The 18,352-nt window shown below is 36.8% G+C and overlaps 1 protein-coding gene across 7 annotated transcripts in view; it reads right to left on the bottom strand.

Annotated features, from left to right (window-relative positions):
• ZNF385B (zinc finger protein 385B) overlaps positions 1 to 18,352 on the bottom strand; it is a 438,948-nt gene that overhangs the window by 309,779 nt on the left and 110,817 nt on the right. Inside the window, exon 1 of one of the 7 annotated variants that reach the window (XM_037000372.2) lies at positions 5,916 to 14,320. The exons of the other annotated variants lie outside the window; for them this stretch is intronic. Coding sequence (XP_036856267.2) covers positions 5,916 to 5,940 — 25 coding nt within the window. The 5' untranslated portion in view covers positions 5,941 to 14,320. Of the gene's footprint in view, positions 1 to 5,915; positions 14,321 to 18,352 lie in introns of those variants that run through there. 7 annotated transcript variants of the gene reach the window in all.

Here is an 18,352-nt window from a genome sequence, read left to right as displayed (position 1 = left end):
GCCCTACTATACTCTATTTACTGCATTCACTTGTTTAAGGAAGGACAATGATAAAATTTATTGGTAGAGATCTGATAGTGGTTAAATCAATTGTAGCTGAAGCAAGAAATAAGTGTTAGAGATCATTTCCAAGCCATTCCTATTTTCTCTTTACCCCAATTAAAGCATGATTCATGACCCACTATAGGATTTCTAACTACTGTGCACACAGAACAGCATCCACTGCTTGCTCTCTTCATTTTACATAAAAGTTGCTGTGTACCTATATTACACAAAATCCAAAAACTCCAGTTAAGCAATAATCTATCAAGAATAGAGTATTACACATTATGCAATAACAAAAACACATAAAATGTAGAAAAATGCCATAAAAAGAAGTCCCAGTGGATTCACTTCTGAATCTTCATACACTTGAATATTGTGAAATTTCTTCAAAATTCAGGCTCCCCTTTGCAGTACCCCCCAAAAAATACTTTAAATCAATACCACCTTAATTTTCCATAAGAAAACAAAAGATTTCTAGATGTAGAGTCACTTCTCCTTCATATTTTTAAAAACTAACGCTATCAAATAGTAAATCAGAAGAGAAAAAAAACCCCACCGAACTAGTATTACCATAGATCTTCATATGTCTCTTTGAAAAGTCAGCAGAAAGATGTTCATTCTATGCCCCAGAGGTGTTGGTGTTGAAGGCTCCCTGGACAGAATCAGAAGACAAAAGTCTCCTCCCTCTGATAGAATGGGTGTTCCCTATGGGAGGGATCTGTTTATTATTCAATTTCTATTTGCCAAGAAAATATAGCTTTTGAGCAATCTCACCTTTTAGGAAATTAAAAGAAATAGAGTTCTTCAAACTACTTGCAATTTAAACGTATTCTCCAGTGCCTTTTAAAAAAATTTGAAGACAGCTTCAAAAAAATGTTTCTTGAATATATTTAGGGATTGAAATTTAGATTATGGGTTCACACTGCTATTTTGCCATAACAAACAGATCACACAGCCAAATAGGATTCAGATAAGTAGGACGTTGGAACTGATATGGAGATTAGAATGAGTAATATTTAAGGTAAAGAAGAATCATAATCATGTCCTAAAGAACACAATTTAAAAACCAGAAAAGGCCACCAATACCATTTTAAACAATTAGAAGAAGTAATGCAAAACAGTTCCATTTATGAGTAGGCAAAAGTAGAAAATAGATTGATAAAGGAGACAAAAAAAAACATACCTTTTGAGATCCAAAATAATCACATTTAAATGGCAATATATTGTTAATAGACATGAGAAAATTGGAAATAAATCAGAATTTGTCTAATAGACATTAGACATTGAGAAATGAACTAGATCACTGTGGGGGGAGGAGTACCATTTAACTGAAAGAAGACAAAGTTTACTGAACAGTTCTTTATTGGGCTGATAGAGTTAGTTAATCCATTTCAAGAACTTGGGTTAATTGCTTCTACATTCAACTGATCAATTTGGGCTCAAATACATTTCTTGGTTTGATATGTCACATGACTGACAGAAATAGAACTGAGGTGGCATTTTAGACTGGGCACAAAAAGGTTACCTCAAAGAGATTATTCCAAACTTCACCTTTACATGATTCGCTAATCAGCTGTCAGGTAGCCTAACACAAAATTCTGTTACAGAATATGTAGTTCACTTCTCTAGATTTTTTTTTTCTTCTCATTTTGAGAATGAAATTACACACTGATGTCTAGTCAACTCCTGTTGGGGCTATTTACATAAATAGTTGAGGGAGGGAGATATTAGAAAGCAGGAAGGGAGAAGAATGGTAATGAGGGAGACTGAATGAGCAAGAGGATTTTGCAGTACAGCCTTAGGTGAGAATGAAGTTAAGATGAACCTTTATTTCTTTCTTTCCTGTGGTGAGGTTGCCCAGATGTGTAAGAGTGCCTTGCAGCGCCAGGACAGAATGTTCTGCTGTGTTCTGGTAAAACTAAGATTAGAGAAACTCAGATGGGAACAGGGTTTTTGACAGTGGCTTAGCATGTCTACAATGGGTATTACATTAATAAATTACAAAGTTGTTATAAGAAGTCAATTAAAACCTGCCTATAAACATTTCAATATCATATGAGACACATCATATGAAGTGCATTGAATAATTAAAGGATCCCATAGATTTTCTTCTAAGTCAAATTTGCAAGTTTCTCTGCCTAAGAAACCTAGCAAGTGGCACTCAAAAATATAAGTCCTAGTATCAAAAAGACAATAAATATTTGAATGAAGTTCGATTGGCGGCATGAAAGGGGGCATTGAGAGAGGGATCTCTCATTATGCACCTTAGCTACAACAAAAAAAATTAATTTATAAGCATCTCCAGTCTGTTGACGATGGACCATGCTGAAAATGTTCTAGTTGGCAAGGAATAGCAATTGCAAATTAATTGTATAATTCTCATTATTATTTATTTAGACTCTTACTGACAGCTATTATTTAAAGTGTTGCCTTTGGGTTTTTTTTTTTTCAGTAATTACAGCAGTCTTTCATATCCTTATGATTTCTGCTCCACTAATACTATCTTTTATACCTAAACTCTAACAGTAGAAACTGACTGCTTTTATAGGAAAGTGAAGCTTCCATTTTGGCTTTGGTAGACTCAATTTTTTAGGTAATTATTGGAGATTCACCTTCTTATTTAAAGACAATGTAGGGTTCCTATATTAAATACAGGACACGCAGTCAAACTCGAATTTCAGCTAAACAAGAAATAATTTTTAGTACAACTATGTCCCAGATATTGCATGGGACACACACATATTAAAAATTACTAACCACCACAGTAAAATACCTTAAAAACAAACTGCAAACTGTATAAATAGTCCAAACTAACTATGGAAGGTGCACAGCGAGAAAGTCAGTGGCCTTGGGAAATACATGGACATGTTTCTCAATCAAGGCAAGTTTACCTCATCTGCTAGGGTTCAGAACTAATCATTTAAAAATGATTCCTTCTCCTGAAGGAAGAAGCTCAGGACTCCTATCTCTTGATATGAAAGTAAAACGATTCAGGTAAATCATTGAGGTTCATGAGAATCTCACATCCTCATGATAACTTTCTAAGTCCTACTTCTTGTGAAAGAGAAATTGCTGCTGAGACTTCAGGCAGATATGTTAAATTATCACTTGCTTCCTCCAGTGAATCTTCTATGTAATAGGACAAGTTTCACTATTCTAAGAGAATTCTGACTTTCTGAAACTTCTTGAAAGGTTCCATTTACTAAACACACTATCATATGAGGTGCATTGAATAATTAAAGGATCCCATAGATCATCAGCAATTTCAGAAAAAAAAAATCTCAGTGCGCTTGTAACCTTTTAACTCTCAGCCCCAAACCCAATTTGTTTCATGGGCTTGGGGCACTTGAGAAATATAAAACACTTACTTGTAAGTCAAAATCTAAAACAGAATCCCTGACATTCTGATGATGACTTATGACATGACATACTTGAAAGAACAGAAGAAAAATAAGTTGTTTAAAATTATGCTTCATGTAAAAACAGAAATTGTCTAATTATAATGCCCTAATCATCTACATATAATACCCCTGCATTTCAATAAGTAACATTTTAGCTTGAATCTAGACAATGAGCCAAAAATTAAAAAGAAAAAATCATGAAATTCAAGATTTTAGAAGTGTTTTCAGTTCCATTGTCAAGGACACATGAAAAAAAGTAAAATAGCACCATTACAACATATTCCTTAATTGTCTTGTGTGTATATCTATTACCATCATGCAAAGAATAAACACAAGAATAAATACTTCAATAAATGTCCTCATAGTTCATTTTGATCACTTCTATTTCAAAATGCATTATGACCAGCAAAACTTTCAACAAGGGCTATTCTCTGATAGAAGGAAAAGGCTAAGGAAATTATTCTTACAACATTGACATGTGCCTTTCATCTATTGTCACTCTATGGAAATAAATAAAAACTACTTTCAATATTTCTATAATACTGGCATTTGAAAGCTTTTACATTTCAAGATCAGGCTGTTGTATAAACAAAACATTTTTCAACATTTTTAATGTATCTTCAGAGTGTCTAATTCTATTCCTTAACTAACCCTCCTCATAGAACATGTACGTATAATAATGTATGGGTAGTTTGTATCTATTATAAAATTTATAAAAGCTTTGCACTCTCTCCAACAGGACTCTAGGATGTATTACCAAACAAGCAGATAAGCCTAATGATGAATTGCTCAATATGGTCAGCACTAATAGAGTGGCTTTCTATAGATGTGTAACAAAAAGATGAAGAAATACTTTACATTTCAGGACATAGCTATTTTGATGTCATATGTCAAGTAAGGTCCCAAGTGGTAAATATTAGCAACTTGAAATCTGTAGGTCCTGGATTAAACAACATAACAGAACTTTGAAATGAAATGACATTATATTCTGAAAGTAGATTAGGTTGAAAGTAAGAGTCTCTTCTTGAGGGGCTAATTAGCACTGCTTCCCCCTGCCCCACACCATCACTGCTTTTTAAAAATTTATCTCATAGAGACACCTTAGCAGAAGCTATCAGCTTTGACAGAATGCCAAAATCCTAGCAGTGAACCATATATTGACCATTACCATAAAAAGAGCTGCTAAATGAGAAACCATGTGCTCAGTATAAAACTAATTTCATGCTTTCAAAAGCACACAGTGGCTTCTAGCAAGATAGTGGCCCTGGGACTTGCTGAGACAGATTGGTGAACACAAATGGTTAGGTCCTGATGCATCTGCTTAGCCAGGCTTCACATGTACTGGCAGCAAAGGGGATTCTCGAATCTTCTGTCAAGCAAATACACACTTATCTATAACTTTAGAGCTGAAAGCTCTAAAACAGCTGCCTCAAATAAATTTAGCAGAAAACACACACACATATTCATACCCCATGTGCCATGTTAGCTTCCAATCAAATAAAAATAGATTTCTCCACAGACGTAACATACTAAACACTCAATAACCACACTGCTATTTGAATACATCATGACTCTCAGTGCTTTCTTCTTTAGAAACGGCTGTTCATCATGTAGGAATTAGAGTTTAAAAGAGCCTAAGCAACAGGACTCCATCCACTTGGAGGCTAACTTTGAGCTTCTCCCTTATCTAGTTGGCTTTCAAATACTCTATACTTTACAGTGTCACATCAGACCTTTCTGGGCATGACAATATAGTAATTTAACTTCCCAGGTGGGTGTCAGTACTTTATTCACACTTAAGTGGTAAAATCTACTACATTTAAAAATAAAATGTCCTATCTAATTAAAACAGGTTTTATGAAGAAATGCTAATTTTCTCCTGCTTTCATTCAGCACATCATCTCTACAAATCAATTATTGTAGGTTGTCCGGTGCTTGACAGGTCATAACATTTAATTATTAATAATGTCAAGCTTAACAAAGTGTCAACTCCAGTATATAAGCCATTTCACTTACTTTCTTAATTATCTTGTAAACATCCCTTGCTTTGTCCTATATATTTTTCATGTCAAAGATTCTACCAAGTACATTTGGTCCATAGCCTTTTTATATACCTGAAATATATAATAACACTGCTAATTACCTGCTTTCAGTAAGGATAGCAAATCGCACAGTATCAATGACTTGTTCTGAATGTTTAAAATGCAAAGGAAGTCACCTACTGGTAAGATGTCTTCGGCAAACAGCTAGCACAGAAAGAAAAGAATGCTATCACACCCATTTAAGGAGTTACTTCCCAATAAAATCAAAGAATCATACATTTTGCTCTTCAGCATTTCCCCTTCAGATCTGTCAGCACGATGTGATAAACACAACTGATAACTCCACAGGATTCAACACAGCATACGAAAGAATCTGTTACCAACACCCCAGATCCCGGTGTCCAAGTTTTAGAATAAAAACGCTCACCTCTGCTAGGAAGTCCAGTCCACATCCTGACAGAGCTTTCACAAGCTTCAAGTTGGATAAGCAAAACTTGCAGTATGTGCCCAGTGTAACACACAGTGCTACCGAGACTTGGCTCCAGCCCTGACTATCTGTGTGACAGTCCCACGCTATATCAGTGCAGCTCCAAACCTTCCCAGATGCTGGCTTATTGCACTGCTCATTGAAAATCCTTTACATGCTGGCAACATTTTAGGGAAGGACAAGCACACTCTGAGTCATTTGTAAAGAAAGCAGAGCAATTTCATTTCTATATCTCCATGCATGCTGAAACCAGAAGCAGCGTCAACCTACAAGCCCGAGGTGGATTTATGCCGAGAAACAGGCAACCTAAGCCTTCATTATCAATGCATGAAATCAGCCACTGTGATCAAATTCAAGCAAACCACAAAAAGGATATGATTATGAAAGGCTCCACAGATTTAGCACCAAACCTTGTGGAATGAAGAATCATCTATTGAAATTGAGTAAATGTTAAAAATAGCTCTGGGTTTTCAACAATGAGCAGGATACAGGGAAGAAATCAGCAGTCTATAACATAAGGGCTTATTATAAAGCTGCAAAAACCAAAACAGCTGTAGGTTCCTGGGACTTCCCTGTAGACAAATGAAATCACTAGAGGCTATTGCAATTATAAAAACAACAAAAAAGTCCACGTACTTGACACAGATATCCTTTAACCCCTAAATGCCTGTCTCTACATTAAAGTGACAGTAAAAAAAAAAATATGTAGGGCTATGCTAGCACCAGGGCAAAATACTATCAATTTTTTTTTCTAAGAAAAATTCTTAAACAAGAAAGATTTAAATGTATTCTATGTAACCCAAAACTAAATATACAAGGCAGAGAATATGCTTAACTCCCAGTCTTTGCTTATTATTTCTTGAAAAACCTATAGCTCATTAAAATTCCTACCCCAGCCTTTCAGCCTTTATCTCTCATCATCCTTCCTCTTTCATTACTAAGCTATAAGATGCAAGAGCCAGTTGACATAATCCTGCAAAGGAACAAGGTAGCTATACTCCAGAAAGTAGCAGGAATGATTTGAGATCACAGTATATAGGCTTTGCTGAGTGCATGTAAAATATGGACAAAAAACACTTATCAAAAAAGAATCACAAAAATAACGGGAAGAAATTCCTAGTAGGCAGCATTGACAAATAACACATTTAAGGTTCCACTCAGATTTTTAAAGATGGGTTTTAGGTTCCACTAAGATTCTACAGGCAGGGTAAATAAGGATCCAATAAAGGCAATTTTATATTTGAATATCTTCTCTAAATGACTGTGTTCAGTTATAGTAGTATTATTAGCTCTTAGGTGCCACATTTAGTAGTGTCTAAAATCCAAAACATCTGTAAAAACAAGCACTATGCCATACATTTATAGTGTAGCATCTTGGAGCAGTGCTAAACACAGCATGCACATAGGAATCCAGATGTCCCTGTGTGTACAGTGACTTACACACATCCTTCCCTGGAGGCAGTTACAGACATACATGAGCGGACATGAACACAGTGTGTGTGTGTGTGTGTGTGTGTGTGTGTGTGTATAATGCAAATGTAACAGGAGAACATGTTTATGCAGCAGTTACTTCTGCTGTTTCCATTCCATTCATTTTGTGCCTCATGAAACCATTTGAATGTATCTGAATGACAACATTTGAATGTATTGTGAGAATGGCATTGGGCTCACTGATTCAGCAATTGCTCTGTATTTTTCCTCTCTCTCTCTCTCCTTGTCTTAGAAAATAGTCCATCAGAGATTGTGTGCCTAAAATTCTTTGTATTATTACCATACATGCAGCTCCCTAGAAATAAAACTTTGAAATGAAAAAATAATATTTGATAAGGTCCTCAATCCCTTGTCTAAAATCCTTAGTACCAGACACATTTCAAAATCCAAATGATTTCAGATTTTAGAAAGATAATACTTCACATATGCCATGAATTACATGCCTCCAGTGGGGTCTGGGTCAACACTCTATACTCATACACATTAACATTTCTGCAGCAAAACATGTAAATATTCATACTAGATGGGATAAATGAAGATTGTAATTAACCTCACATCAGTTAAGGTCAGTTTTTGCCATCAATATCATTTACAAAACCTTCTGATTTTCAGAGCTTCTTGGATTTCGTGAATTTCAAGTACGAGATGTGGACCTATAGAAATGTTCACTGAAACTGTTAGAAGGTTATGGATGGGAACATGGTACCTAAGCAAGGGATCTGGAGATTAGCATTACTTTAACAGGATGGGCAAAAAACACAAGAGAAGGTGCTCTTAAGATGAGACACAAAGCAAAGAGATGTAGCTATAATGCAAGATAGAACTAGGGTGTGGGAGCAGAAGGTAAGGAGGCCATTAAGAATTATTGTGTTAAGAAAATAACAAAGCATTAATGATGATAATATCAACCCCTCATTCATTTACCTACTTTATATCCAATAATATAAAGGCACTTGACATAAATACTTGTTTCAGCAACATACTTTGTGATTTCCAAAAGGAAATTTTAATAGTAAGAATGTCTTCTCAGACAGAGGTATAACCAAAACAGTGGTTATCTCACTCTCTTCTCATTGTACCCCACAGCAAATCATCTGTAATCTGAAATGTACATGTGAGAATGACAGAAACAAAATAAGCCTCATCTTATGAAGTAAAAGTCCCTAATTTGTTTTATTTTTATAAACCATATACTATTTGGTGTAAGAGTTGTTCAAAACCACTTGCAGAAAAAAGTAGTAATATCCTTTAGCACTGATGTTCAAACTGTTTAACTTTAAAACCCATATTTTAAAAGAATAGTACCAAGAAATATGAACATTAGCTTGGTGCTTACTTGGAGCTGTCCTATGAGTATATTTCCCAAATATATACTTTTTTATGTTAGTACATTAAAGGACTTTAACATAGCATTGACACTGGTCTCAAGGCTTTGGGCCTATACAACATTCACCACCTTCTAGGAGATGTGGCCTAAAGCAAACAGCTGCAGTTTTGTAGATGAATAAGTCTGGAAAGCTAATGTACAGCATGATAACTAGAGTTAAAAATACTGTGTTGAATACTGGAAATCTTCTAAGAGAGTAGATTTCAGGTGCTATCACCACACACACACACACATACACATAAAATGGGGCTTATATGAGGAGATGGATATGTTAATTAGCTTGACTATAGTAATCAATTATTATTTACATGTATATCCAATTATGTTGCACACCTTAAATATACAATTTTTATTAAAAAATAAGAAACTATAGGTACTCCACCCAAAAATAAGAATATTTCTTAGGTGCCTTTTGGGGCCCACTTGCAGTAGGGAGGAGCCCTAGATGAGTTTATGAGAACACCGATCTTCCTGTTCACTGCACAAAGTATAGCAGAAAGTGTGACTCTAATAGTATCTAGAATATGATTACAAAGTTATTTTCCATGTTAAGAAGGAAACTCCATTTCTTCAATTTTGACAGTATAATATAATATAGCAAATTCTTTCTTAAGTAATCAAAATTGTGCCCTGGTGGTTTACTAGTTATTGTACCTGCTAAACGTATCTGACTCTAGAGTGGGTAACGCCCTAGCACCAAAATCAGTGTCTCCTTATACTTCTGACATCATGTCCATATGAGAACAGATTAATCTCCAGTGTCTACAGGCCAAGCAAGAGTCTCTGGATCACAGGCAGGCTTATGGAAGAGCAGGCTCTTGAAATGAAGTGAGTCAACAGAATCTAAATTCCATCACACTCAGCCCATAAAAATATATAATAAACCAGCCCACCCAGCTCCCCCAACCTCTTCACATAATCAGCAGCCAAGCAGACATGTTCCACAGCTGGCCTAAGAACCAGCTCCAGGAAAAACTGTAAGTGCCAAGGACGAATACCAACCCCACGGTCAGTTGTGATATTGCACAGGGATGTGACTTGGAATGATATCCAATAGCCTCCTTGTCCACAATGCTGCCAAGGTATGAAAGTAGAATGTCTGTGTGAAGAAAGTTGATCAGCAAGGGCAATATAACACATTCATCAACTGAACTCAGTCATTTAAAATTTCTATTGAGCCAGCTACTGAAAGCCTTTCTCCCTAGATTAATTTAAAATAGGTACCACATACACACACACATACACACACATACAAATAGGTGACACTTCTATTCTAAAACAACATCAAGATTTTAAGTGGGCCTTTAATGATTCCAATCACTCAGCCATCCAAACATTTGTCATAATTGTCTGAGATTCAGTTTTCACTCTGAAAATCGTCAGTATTTGGCTTTTAAAATCTAAAAGCCAAGACTTGATGAAATAACACTTATCTGTTAAGAAATATATGTAAAAGTTCATAGGGTAAAGCAATCATAAAGCAAAAGACTATGTGTTCTTCACTAAAAAAGGGCCAACTACTCCTTCTATTTCTTTATTTTTAAAAGTTCCATTCAAGCTCCTTTATATATCAATTCCTTAGCATTCTGCACTTATATAACTGACCACACCTGTTTAACCATATGAACAAAATATGGAATTGTTCTATAATGACTTATTTAGGTCTGTCTTAAGTGTAGTTCTAGACTTCTGACACTATCCAAATGGCTGGGGCCCTGTCTCAAAGCATTTGGGGTTGGAGTTTTAACTTGAGCCTTCATCCTATTTCCAAATTCTTCTATTCTCATTCATAAGGAACCTCAATCTCACTAAGGCTTACAGTATAAATCTCAATTAAATTTACCTAGTGAGTACAGGTCTAAATTAACTTGGAGTACTAATTCTACTTTTGTTTAGAAAAATAGTCGGATTTTGTAAAATTCTTGGGAATTTACAGTGATCAATTCTGGGCAATTGAAAGAGTCAGAAAAGTATGTCAATATTGCTTCTACTGTACCATCACTGGGTATAAATTATTCCAAGTAAGAAACAATTCCTGTACTCTCTAATAGGGATTTGTACTAAGGAAAGCAAATGTCCTCTTAGGGATCCAATCTGGCACATGTTGACCAAGGCCTTTTTCCCTTAAGTCTGTCCTTTCATAGGAAGTCATGGGTTCTGCTCACAAATGGACTGTGTAATAATTATTCCACGAAAGCACTTCTATAGACTTATAATTAAGAGGTATTGGGAAATGAGTGCATTGTAAATATTTAACCCACCAGCTTCTGCACTGAAATGTTTTAGTTACTTAGTGCCCTTACTGGTAGAAACTTACACTTCATCAATGATTTGTTATACTTTCACCATGGTACCTCTGTTTTACAAAAGATTTCTTGGTTAAATAATAAAAGGCAGACTGACTCATCAAAAATGAAGAAAAAGCAAGCATTTAAAAACATATGTTTCTACTGAAAAAGTAAAAGACATTATCATATTGATGAATTCTGGCCCTATCTCTGCATCTACCACACAAACCTAAGTTTCCAACACTGAACATTAATGTCCTATCTAATATCTCTTAAAATGGACTATAATTTTTTTTCCAGATGGGGAAATATTGCAATATTTAAGTAGTAATTTTTCTTCCTGAAAACTGGAGAAAAATGTCCCTTACCCCTAACCCCCACTCACTGCCTCTCTCCCTCTCTCTATCTCTCTCTCTCTCCTCATAGATTGGGACTTATGCATAGAAAATGCTCAAAAAAAAGTCTATCAAATGAGCACACCCCTGTCCACACATGTATGTCCACACACAGCCTCACCCCTTTGTGAGTATGTCTTTGCTTTCCATACTCATTAGGAAATTCCAGCAACATATGGGATTAGGAATAAGGAGAGCATTTTACTTTCAATATACTTGTGGCACCATCTTGTGGTGGCTCTGCAGTGTTACAGTTTCAAGTTTAATTTCTAAAGTTCAAACATGTTCGAGAAAATGCTTTTGAGGATAAAATTTAAATATATATGAGACTCAGCATGAGAAATTTGGACTATGTATTTGAAAACCTAATAGTCATAATACATATCACCATGCCCAGACCCTAGAAGCTCTTTCTGGAATGCAGACTAGGAGAGAAAATAAGAAATTATTAGAAAGGAGGGGCAAAAACAGAGGAGAATCCCGGAGACGGCAAAGGGAAGCACACTGAAAATGGCAAAGAAGAAAATACCGCACTACCCAGTGCTCCAGCTGACAGCTCAGTCTCCAATCTTGCTCTCCGTTTGCACCCCCAAACCATTACCTCCACTTCCTGCTGCAAATTCACCTGGTTTTATCAACATTACCCTATTCCCACTGGGCCCAAAGTATTCTCAACTTAAAATTTACTCAAACTCTGTTCAAAATTCCTAAGAACAAATAAAGGAGGACACGTGTCACATCAAGAGGCAGAACCTATTTTTCCAGCACTTAAATTTGGACTGGTTGGTCTGTGATTGGCTCTAACCAAAAAACCCAGAGATGACAGCTTCTGCCCTTGCTGTCTTGCAGTGCTGCTTCTGACCTCTGTGTAACAAAGCTTCGTCCAAGTGTCTTCAAGAGGAGTGTCTACTGGTTAGCCCATCCCACTAAAGCCAGCACCAACTGCCAGACGTGTGGGCAAGACCATCTTGGACCACTCAATTATGGGCTACCTGCCTGCACCTGCACAGGTGACCGCCAGTGAACCCAGGACAAGAACCACACAGGGGAAATCAGCTGCAATCTCTGAACCACAGAATCACGATTAAAATAAAGCATCATTTTAAAAATGCTTTTTTAAAGTCTTTTATCTTCCCCAATTCTTTTATCTTTCTTTCTAATTCTCTCAACTTCAGACACAGTCAGCTTTTTAGACCATGCCAAGCTCTTTCTCAATCTAAGATTTTACTTTACTCCCCTTGAATCACTTTTATCCATTCTCTTTGCTGGACTAAAATCCTGTTTAGTCTAAAAAGCTTAACCTTAAGTGAGATTAGAAATTCTTTTGGAATTTATTGAAGGTGAGAAAGAAAATGGGCATTTTAGTTAATATACAATTGGAAAAGTGAAACATTAGATAAAAAAGAAATAGTCATAAATTCTTTTCATTTTTAGTTTGTGAATTATTTGTTGTAAAAAGTCATGAGAGGTAATGTAGAGTGCAAGACACATCTTAGACTTTGACTCTTTGTGTGGCCTTAGGGAAGGCTTCCAAATCTGTCTAATTCTCTGTTTCCTTATCTTTAATGTGAGGATAATCACACCTGTCCTGTTAGGTTGTGAAGACTGAAGTCATTTTTCAGTATTTTCATGATAACCTCTATCTCTAGTGCTCCTCAGATCAAGTATAGATGTGTGTCTCTTACCACAAGTCAGCAGAACCTTCATAATCTGGGCCTGACCTTTCATAGTTTTAATTATTATTCATGCCAAACTAGGGCCAAGGGCAAGATCAGAGGTAATAACCCACTAAGAGAAAATCCCTTTCCATTCTACGGAAATAAGGCCCCAGAACATAATCTATCCTTTCCACCATAATTCTTGGGGCAACCTGGTTCTCCATAGCAAGCACAAATGTTCCTTAGGACACAAGGAGAATAAAATGTGAAGTTAACATTTCTTATTCTATCTTGCTACTGATTGGAAGGGGGAGGATATCAGAATACCATGCCTCGCTGACGGGTAATGTGGGGAAAGCCTCTGGACAGCCTTGCTGGCCGTACTGCAGAAACAGGCTGCATCCAGAGAGAGAATCTCTGTTTTCTGATTTGCCTTCCCCATCGAGTACACTATCTGAGCAGTGACCTGCACGTGCAAAATAGGCAATTTCTGCCCAACCCAATTTAAAGTCAAAGACAGAAGGCAATAACACCGTGGTGAGGAATCTACCACAGAGTTAGGCTGAACTGTCCAGACCCCAGCTTTGCCCCTTCCAGCTGTTCACTTACCTCTCTATTTCTCACCAGCATTGTATATCATCATAGCATGAATCTGTTGTGAGGATTCAAATGAGGTAGCCTACTTAGCTCGATACCCGACACAAGGTATGGTGCCTCATTCATCCGTGTAGCTGTAGCCTTTTAGTTTGCCTTCTCCATATTAATGGTATTGGAGAAGGTGCAGAGTTGCATATAAAGCTCCCAGCTAGGGATGAGAGTTGGTTGATGGGGTTGGGCACTATGCACTCTATTTCCATGACATCATCCCTCTTTTCCAAGAGCCAGTGTATGCCCCAGGAGAAGACAAGAACACAAGAGACCACGTGTCTCTTTCCTAATCACTTCCTAATTACAGATTTATGTAATATAAGAAGTTCCTTTTGTCCTAGAACTCCTCATTGGTGGGTTAGATTGCTAAGCCATCCCTTTCTCTGTGCCACGTCTACCTTACATATATATCTAGTTAGTGTGCATACTGTCAATTAATTTATTGAGATATCTATCTCCTCTTGACTCATTTTTTAATTACTTTTTTATTAAGGTATTATTGATAGATACTCTTACAAAGGTTTCACATGAAAAACAATGTGGTTACTACGTTCAGCCATATTATTGAGTCCCCCCCACCCCATTGCAGTCTCACTGTCCATCAGTGTAGTAAGATGCACAGAGTCACTACACGTCTTCTCTGTGCTAAATTGTCATCCCCATGATCCCCCCCGACACCATGTGTACTAATCATAATACCCCTCAATGCCCTTCTCTCTCCCTCCCCACCCATCCTACCCTATTCCTCCCCTTTGGCAACTGCTAGTCACTTCCTAGAGTCTGTGAGTCTGCTGCTGTTTTGTTCCTTCAGTTTTGCTTTGTTGTTATACTCCATAAATGAGAAAAATCATTTGGTACTTGTCTTTCTCTGCCTGGCTTTTTTCACTGAGCATAATACCCTCCAGCTCCATCCATGTTGTTGCAAATGGTAGGATTTGTTTCTTTCTTATGGCTGAATAGCATTCCATTGTGTATATGTACCACCTTTTCTTTATCCATTCATCTACTGACGGACACTTAGGTTGCTTCCATATCTTGGCTATTGTAAATACTGCTACAATAAACATAGGGGTGAATATATCTTTTGGAATCTGGGATCTTGTTTTCTTCAGGTAAATTCCTACAAATAGAATTCCCGGATCAAATGGTATTTCTATTTTTAGTTTTTTAAGGAACCTCCATATTGCTTTACACAATGGTTGAACTAGTTTACATTCCCACCAGCAGTGTAGGAGTGTTCGCCTTTCTCCACATCCTTGCTAGCATTTGTTGTTCTTAGTCTTTTCAATGCTGGCCATCCTAACTGGTGTGAGGAGATATCTCATTGTGGTTTTAATTTACATTTTCCTGATAATTAGCAATGTGGAGCATCTTTTCATGTGCCTGTTGGTCATCTGAATTTCTTCTTTGGAGAACTGTCTGTTCATATCCTCCACCCATTTTTTAATCTGGTTATTTGCTTTTTGGTTGTTGAGGCATGTGAGTTCTTTATATATTTTGGATGTTAACCCCTTGCCACAAATGTCATTTACAAATATATTCTCCCATACTTTGTAGGATGCCTTTTTGTTCTGCTGATGGTGTCCTTTGCTGTACAGTAGCTTTTTAGCTTGATGTCGTCCCATTTGTTCATTCTTGCTTTTGTTTCCCTTGCCTGAGGAGATGCATTCAGGAAAAAGTTGCTCATGTTTATATTCAAGAGATTTTTGCCTATGTTTTCTTCTAAGAGTTTTATGGTTTCATGACTTACATTCAGGCCTTGAATTTATTTGAATTTACTTTTGTGTATGGGGTTAGACAATAATCCAGTTTCATTCTCTTGCATGTAGCTGTCCAGTTTTGCCAGCACCAGTTGCTGAAGAGGCTATTTTCCCATTGTATATCCATGGATATCCATGGTTCCTTTATCATATATTAATTGACCATATATGCTTGGGTTTATATCTGGATTCACCAGTCTGTTCCTTTGGTCTATGGGTCTGTTCTTGTGCCAGTACCAAATTGTTTTGATTACTGTGGCTTCATAGTAGAGCTTGAAGTCGGGGAGACAATCCCCCCCCCCACCTTATTCTTCCTTCCCAGGATTTCTTTGGCTATTCGGGGTCTTTTGTGGCTCCATATGAATTTTAGAACTATTTGCTCTACTTCGTTGAAGAATGCCATTGGCATTTTAATAGCCATTGCATTGAATCTGTAGATTGCTTTAGGCAGGATGGCTATTTTGACAATATTAATTCTTCCTATCCATGAGCAGGGGATGTATATTCATTTATTGGTTTCTTCTTTAATATCTCTCATGAGTGTCTTGTAGTTTTCACATACAGGTCTTTCACAACCTTGGTTAGGTTTATTCCTAAGTGTTTTATTCTTTTTGATGCAATTGTGAATGGAATCGTTTTCCTGATTTCTCTTTCTGCTAGTTCATCATTAGTGTATAGGAATGCAACAGGTTTCTGTATATTAATTTGGTATCCTGCAACTTTGCTGAATTACGATGTTAGATCTAGTAGTTTTGGAATGGATTCTTTAGGGTATTTTATGTACAATATCATGTCATCTGTAAACAGTGACAGTTTAACTTCTTCTTTATCAATCTGGATTCCTTGTATTACTTTGTCTAATTGCCATGGCTAGGACCTCCAGTACTATGTTGAATAACAGTGGGGAGAGTGAGCATCCCTGTCTTGCTTTCAGCTTCTCGCTGTTCAGTATGATGTTGGCTGTGGGTTTATCATATATGGCCTTGATTATGTTGAGGTACTTGCCCTGTATACCCATTTTGTTGAGAGTTTTTATCATGAATGGATGATGAATTTTGTTAAATGCTTTTTCAGCATATGTGGAGATGATCATGTGGTTTTTGTCCTTTTTGTTGATGTGGTGGATGACGTTGATGGATTTCCCAATATTGTACCATCTTTGCATCCCTGGAATAAATCCTACTTGATCATGATATTTTTGATGTATTTCTGAATTCATTTTGCTATTATTTTGTTGAGGATTTTTGCATCTTTGTTCATCAGGTTGACACTTATTTTTTTAAAAAAGAGTGCATTTTATTAAACTGTATAGACACATGATAACTTTTAAAAAGCTAAACCCCAAACTTCATATTCATTATCATTCCTGATAATGCTACCAGAAGAGTGGGCATTTTAGGTGGTCACCTTTACTGTGTTTTTTTAAATGAAATTTTTATTGGCTAATTAGCTGTATAAAATAGAGTTAGTTCCTTGAACACTTTGTCCAGGTTCACTGATGGTGACATTTTGTAAAACTACACAGTAACATTACAGTTAGGATATTGATCTGGATGCAATCTACCAATCTCATAATCTCATTCAGATTTCCCAAGTTTTACTTTGTGTGTGTGTGTGTGTGTGTGTGTGTGTGTGTGTGTGTGTATGTGTGTGTGTGTTTATTGCCTGCGTAGGTGCATATATCCACCACCACAGGATTCCTCACATTGAGCTTTTATAATCACACCCACTGTGTGTTCCCTCCTGACCCTGGATCCCATTCCTAACCACTGGAACCACTAATTTGTCCTCCATTTCTAAAAATTTTTCATTTCAAAAATGTTAAAAATATATAAAGAACTCACATGCCTCAATACTTCAAAAACAAATACTCCAATTAAAAAATGGGCAGAGGATCTGAACAGACACATCTCTAAAGAAGAAATTCAAATGGCCAACAGGCATATAAAAAGATGCTCCACACTGCTAATCATCAGGGAAATGCAAATTAAAAGCATAATGAGATATCATCTCACACCAGTTAGGATAGCCAACATCCAAAAGACAAGAAAAAACAAATGCTGGCAAGCATGTGGAGAAAGGGGAACACTTCTACACTGTGGTTGGGAATGTAAACTAGTTCAACCATTGTGGAAAGCAATATGGAGGTTCCTCAAAAAACTAAAAACAGACACACCATTTGACCCAGTAATTCCACTTCTAGGAATTTACCCAAAGAAAACAAGAGCCCTGATTCAAAAAACATATGTGCCCCTATGTTTATTGCAGCACTATTTACAATATCCAAGATATAGAAGCAACCTAGGTGTCCATCAGTAGATGAATAGATGAAGAAGAGGTGATACATATACACAGTGGAATATTATGCAGCCATAAAAGAAAAAATTCCTACCATTTGCACCAACATGGATGGAGCTAGAGGGTATTATGCTCAGTGAAGTAAGCCAGGCAGAGAAAGACAAGTTCCAAGTGATTTCCCTCATTTGTGGAGTATAACAATGAAGCAAAACTGAAGGAACAAAACAGCAGCAGACTCACAGACTCCAATGGACTAGCGGTTACCAAAGGGGAAGGGTGGAGTAGGGCAGGGAGGGATGGAGGGAGAAGGGGATTAAGGGGCAACTATAATTAGCATTCACAATATAGGTAGGTCATGGGGAAGGCAGTATGGCACAGAGAAAATAAGTAATGACTCTGTAGCATCTTATCACACTGATAGACAGTGACTGCAGTGGGGGTGGGGTAAGGAC

This window comes from Manis javanica, chromosome 12 (assembly GCF_040802235.1).
Source record: "Manis javanica isolate MJ-LG chromosome 12, MJ_LKY, whole genome shotgun sequence".
NCBI classification, from domain to species: domain Eukaryota; kingdom Metazoa; phylum Chordata; class Mammalia; order Pholidota; family Manidae; genus Manis; species Manis javanica.
This window is presented reverse-complemented; position numbering and strand designations above follow the sequence as displayed.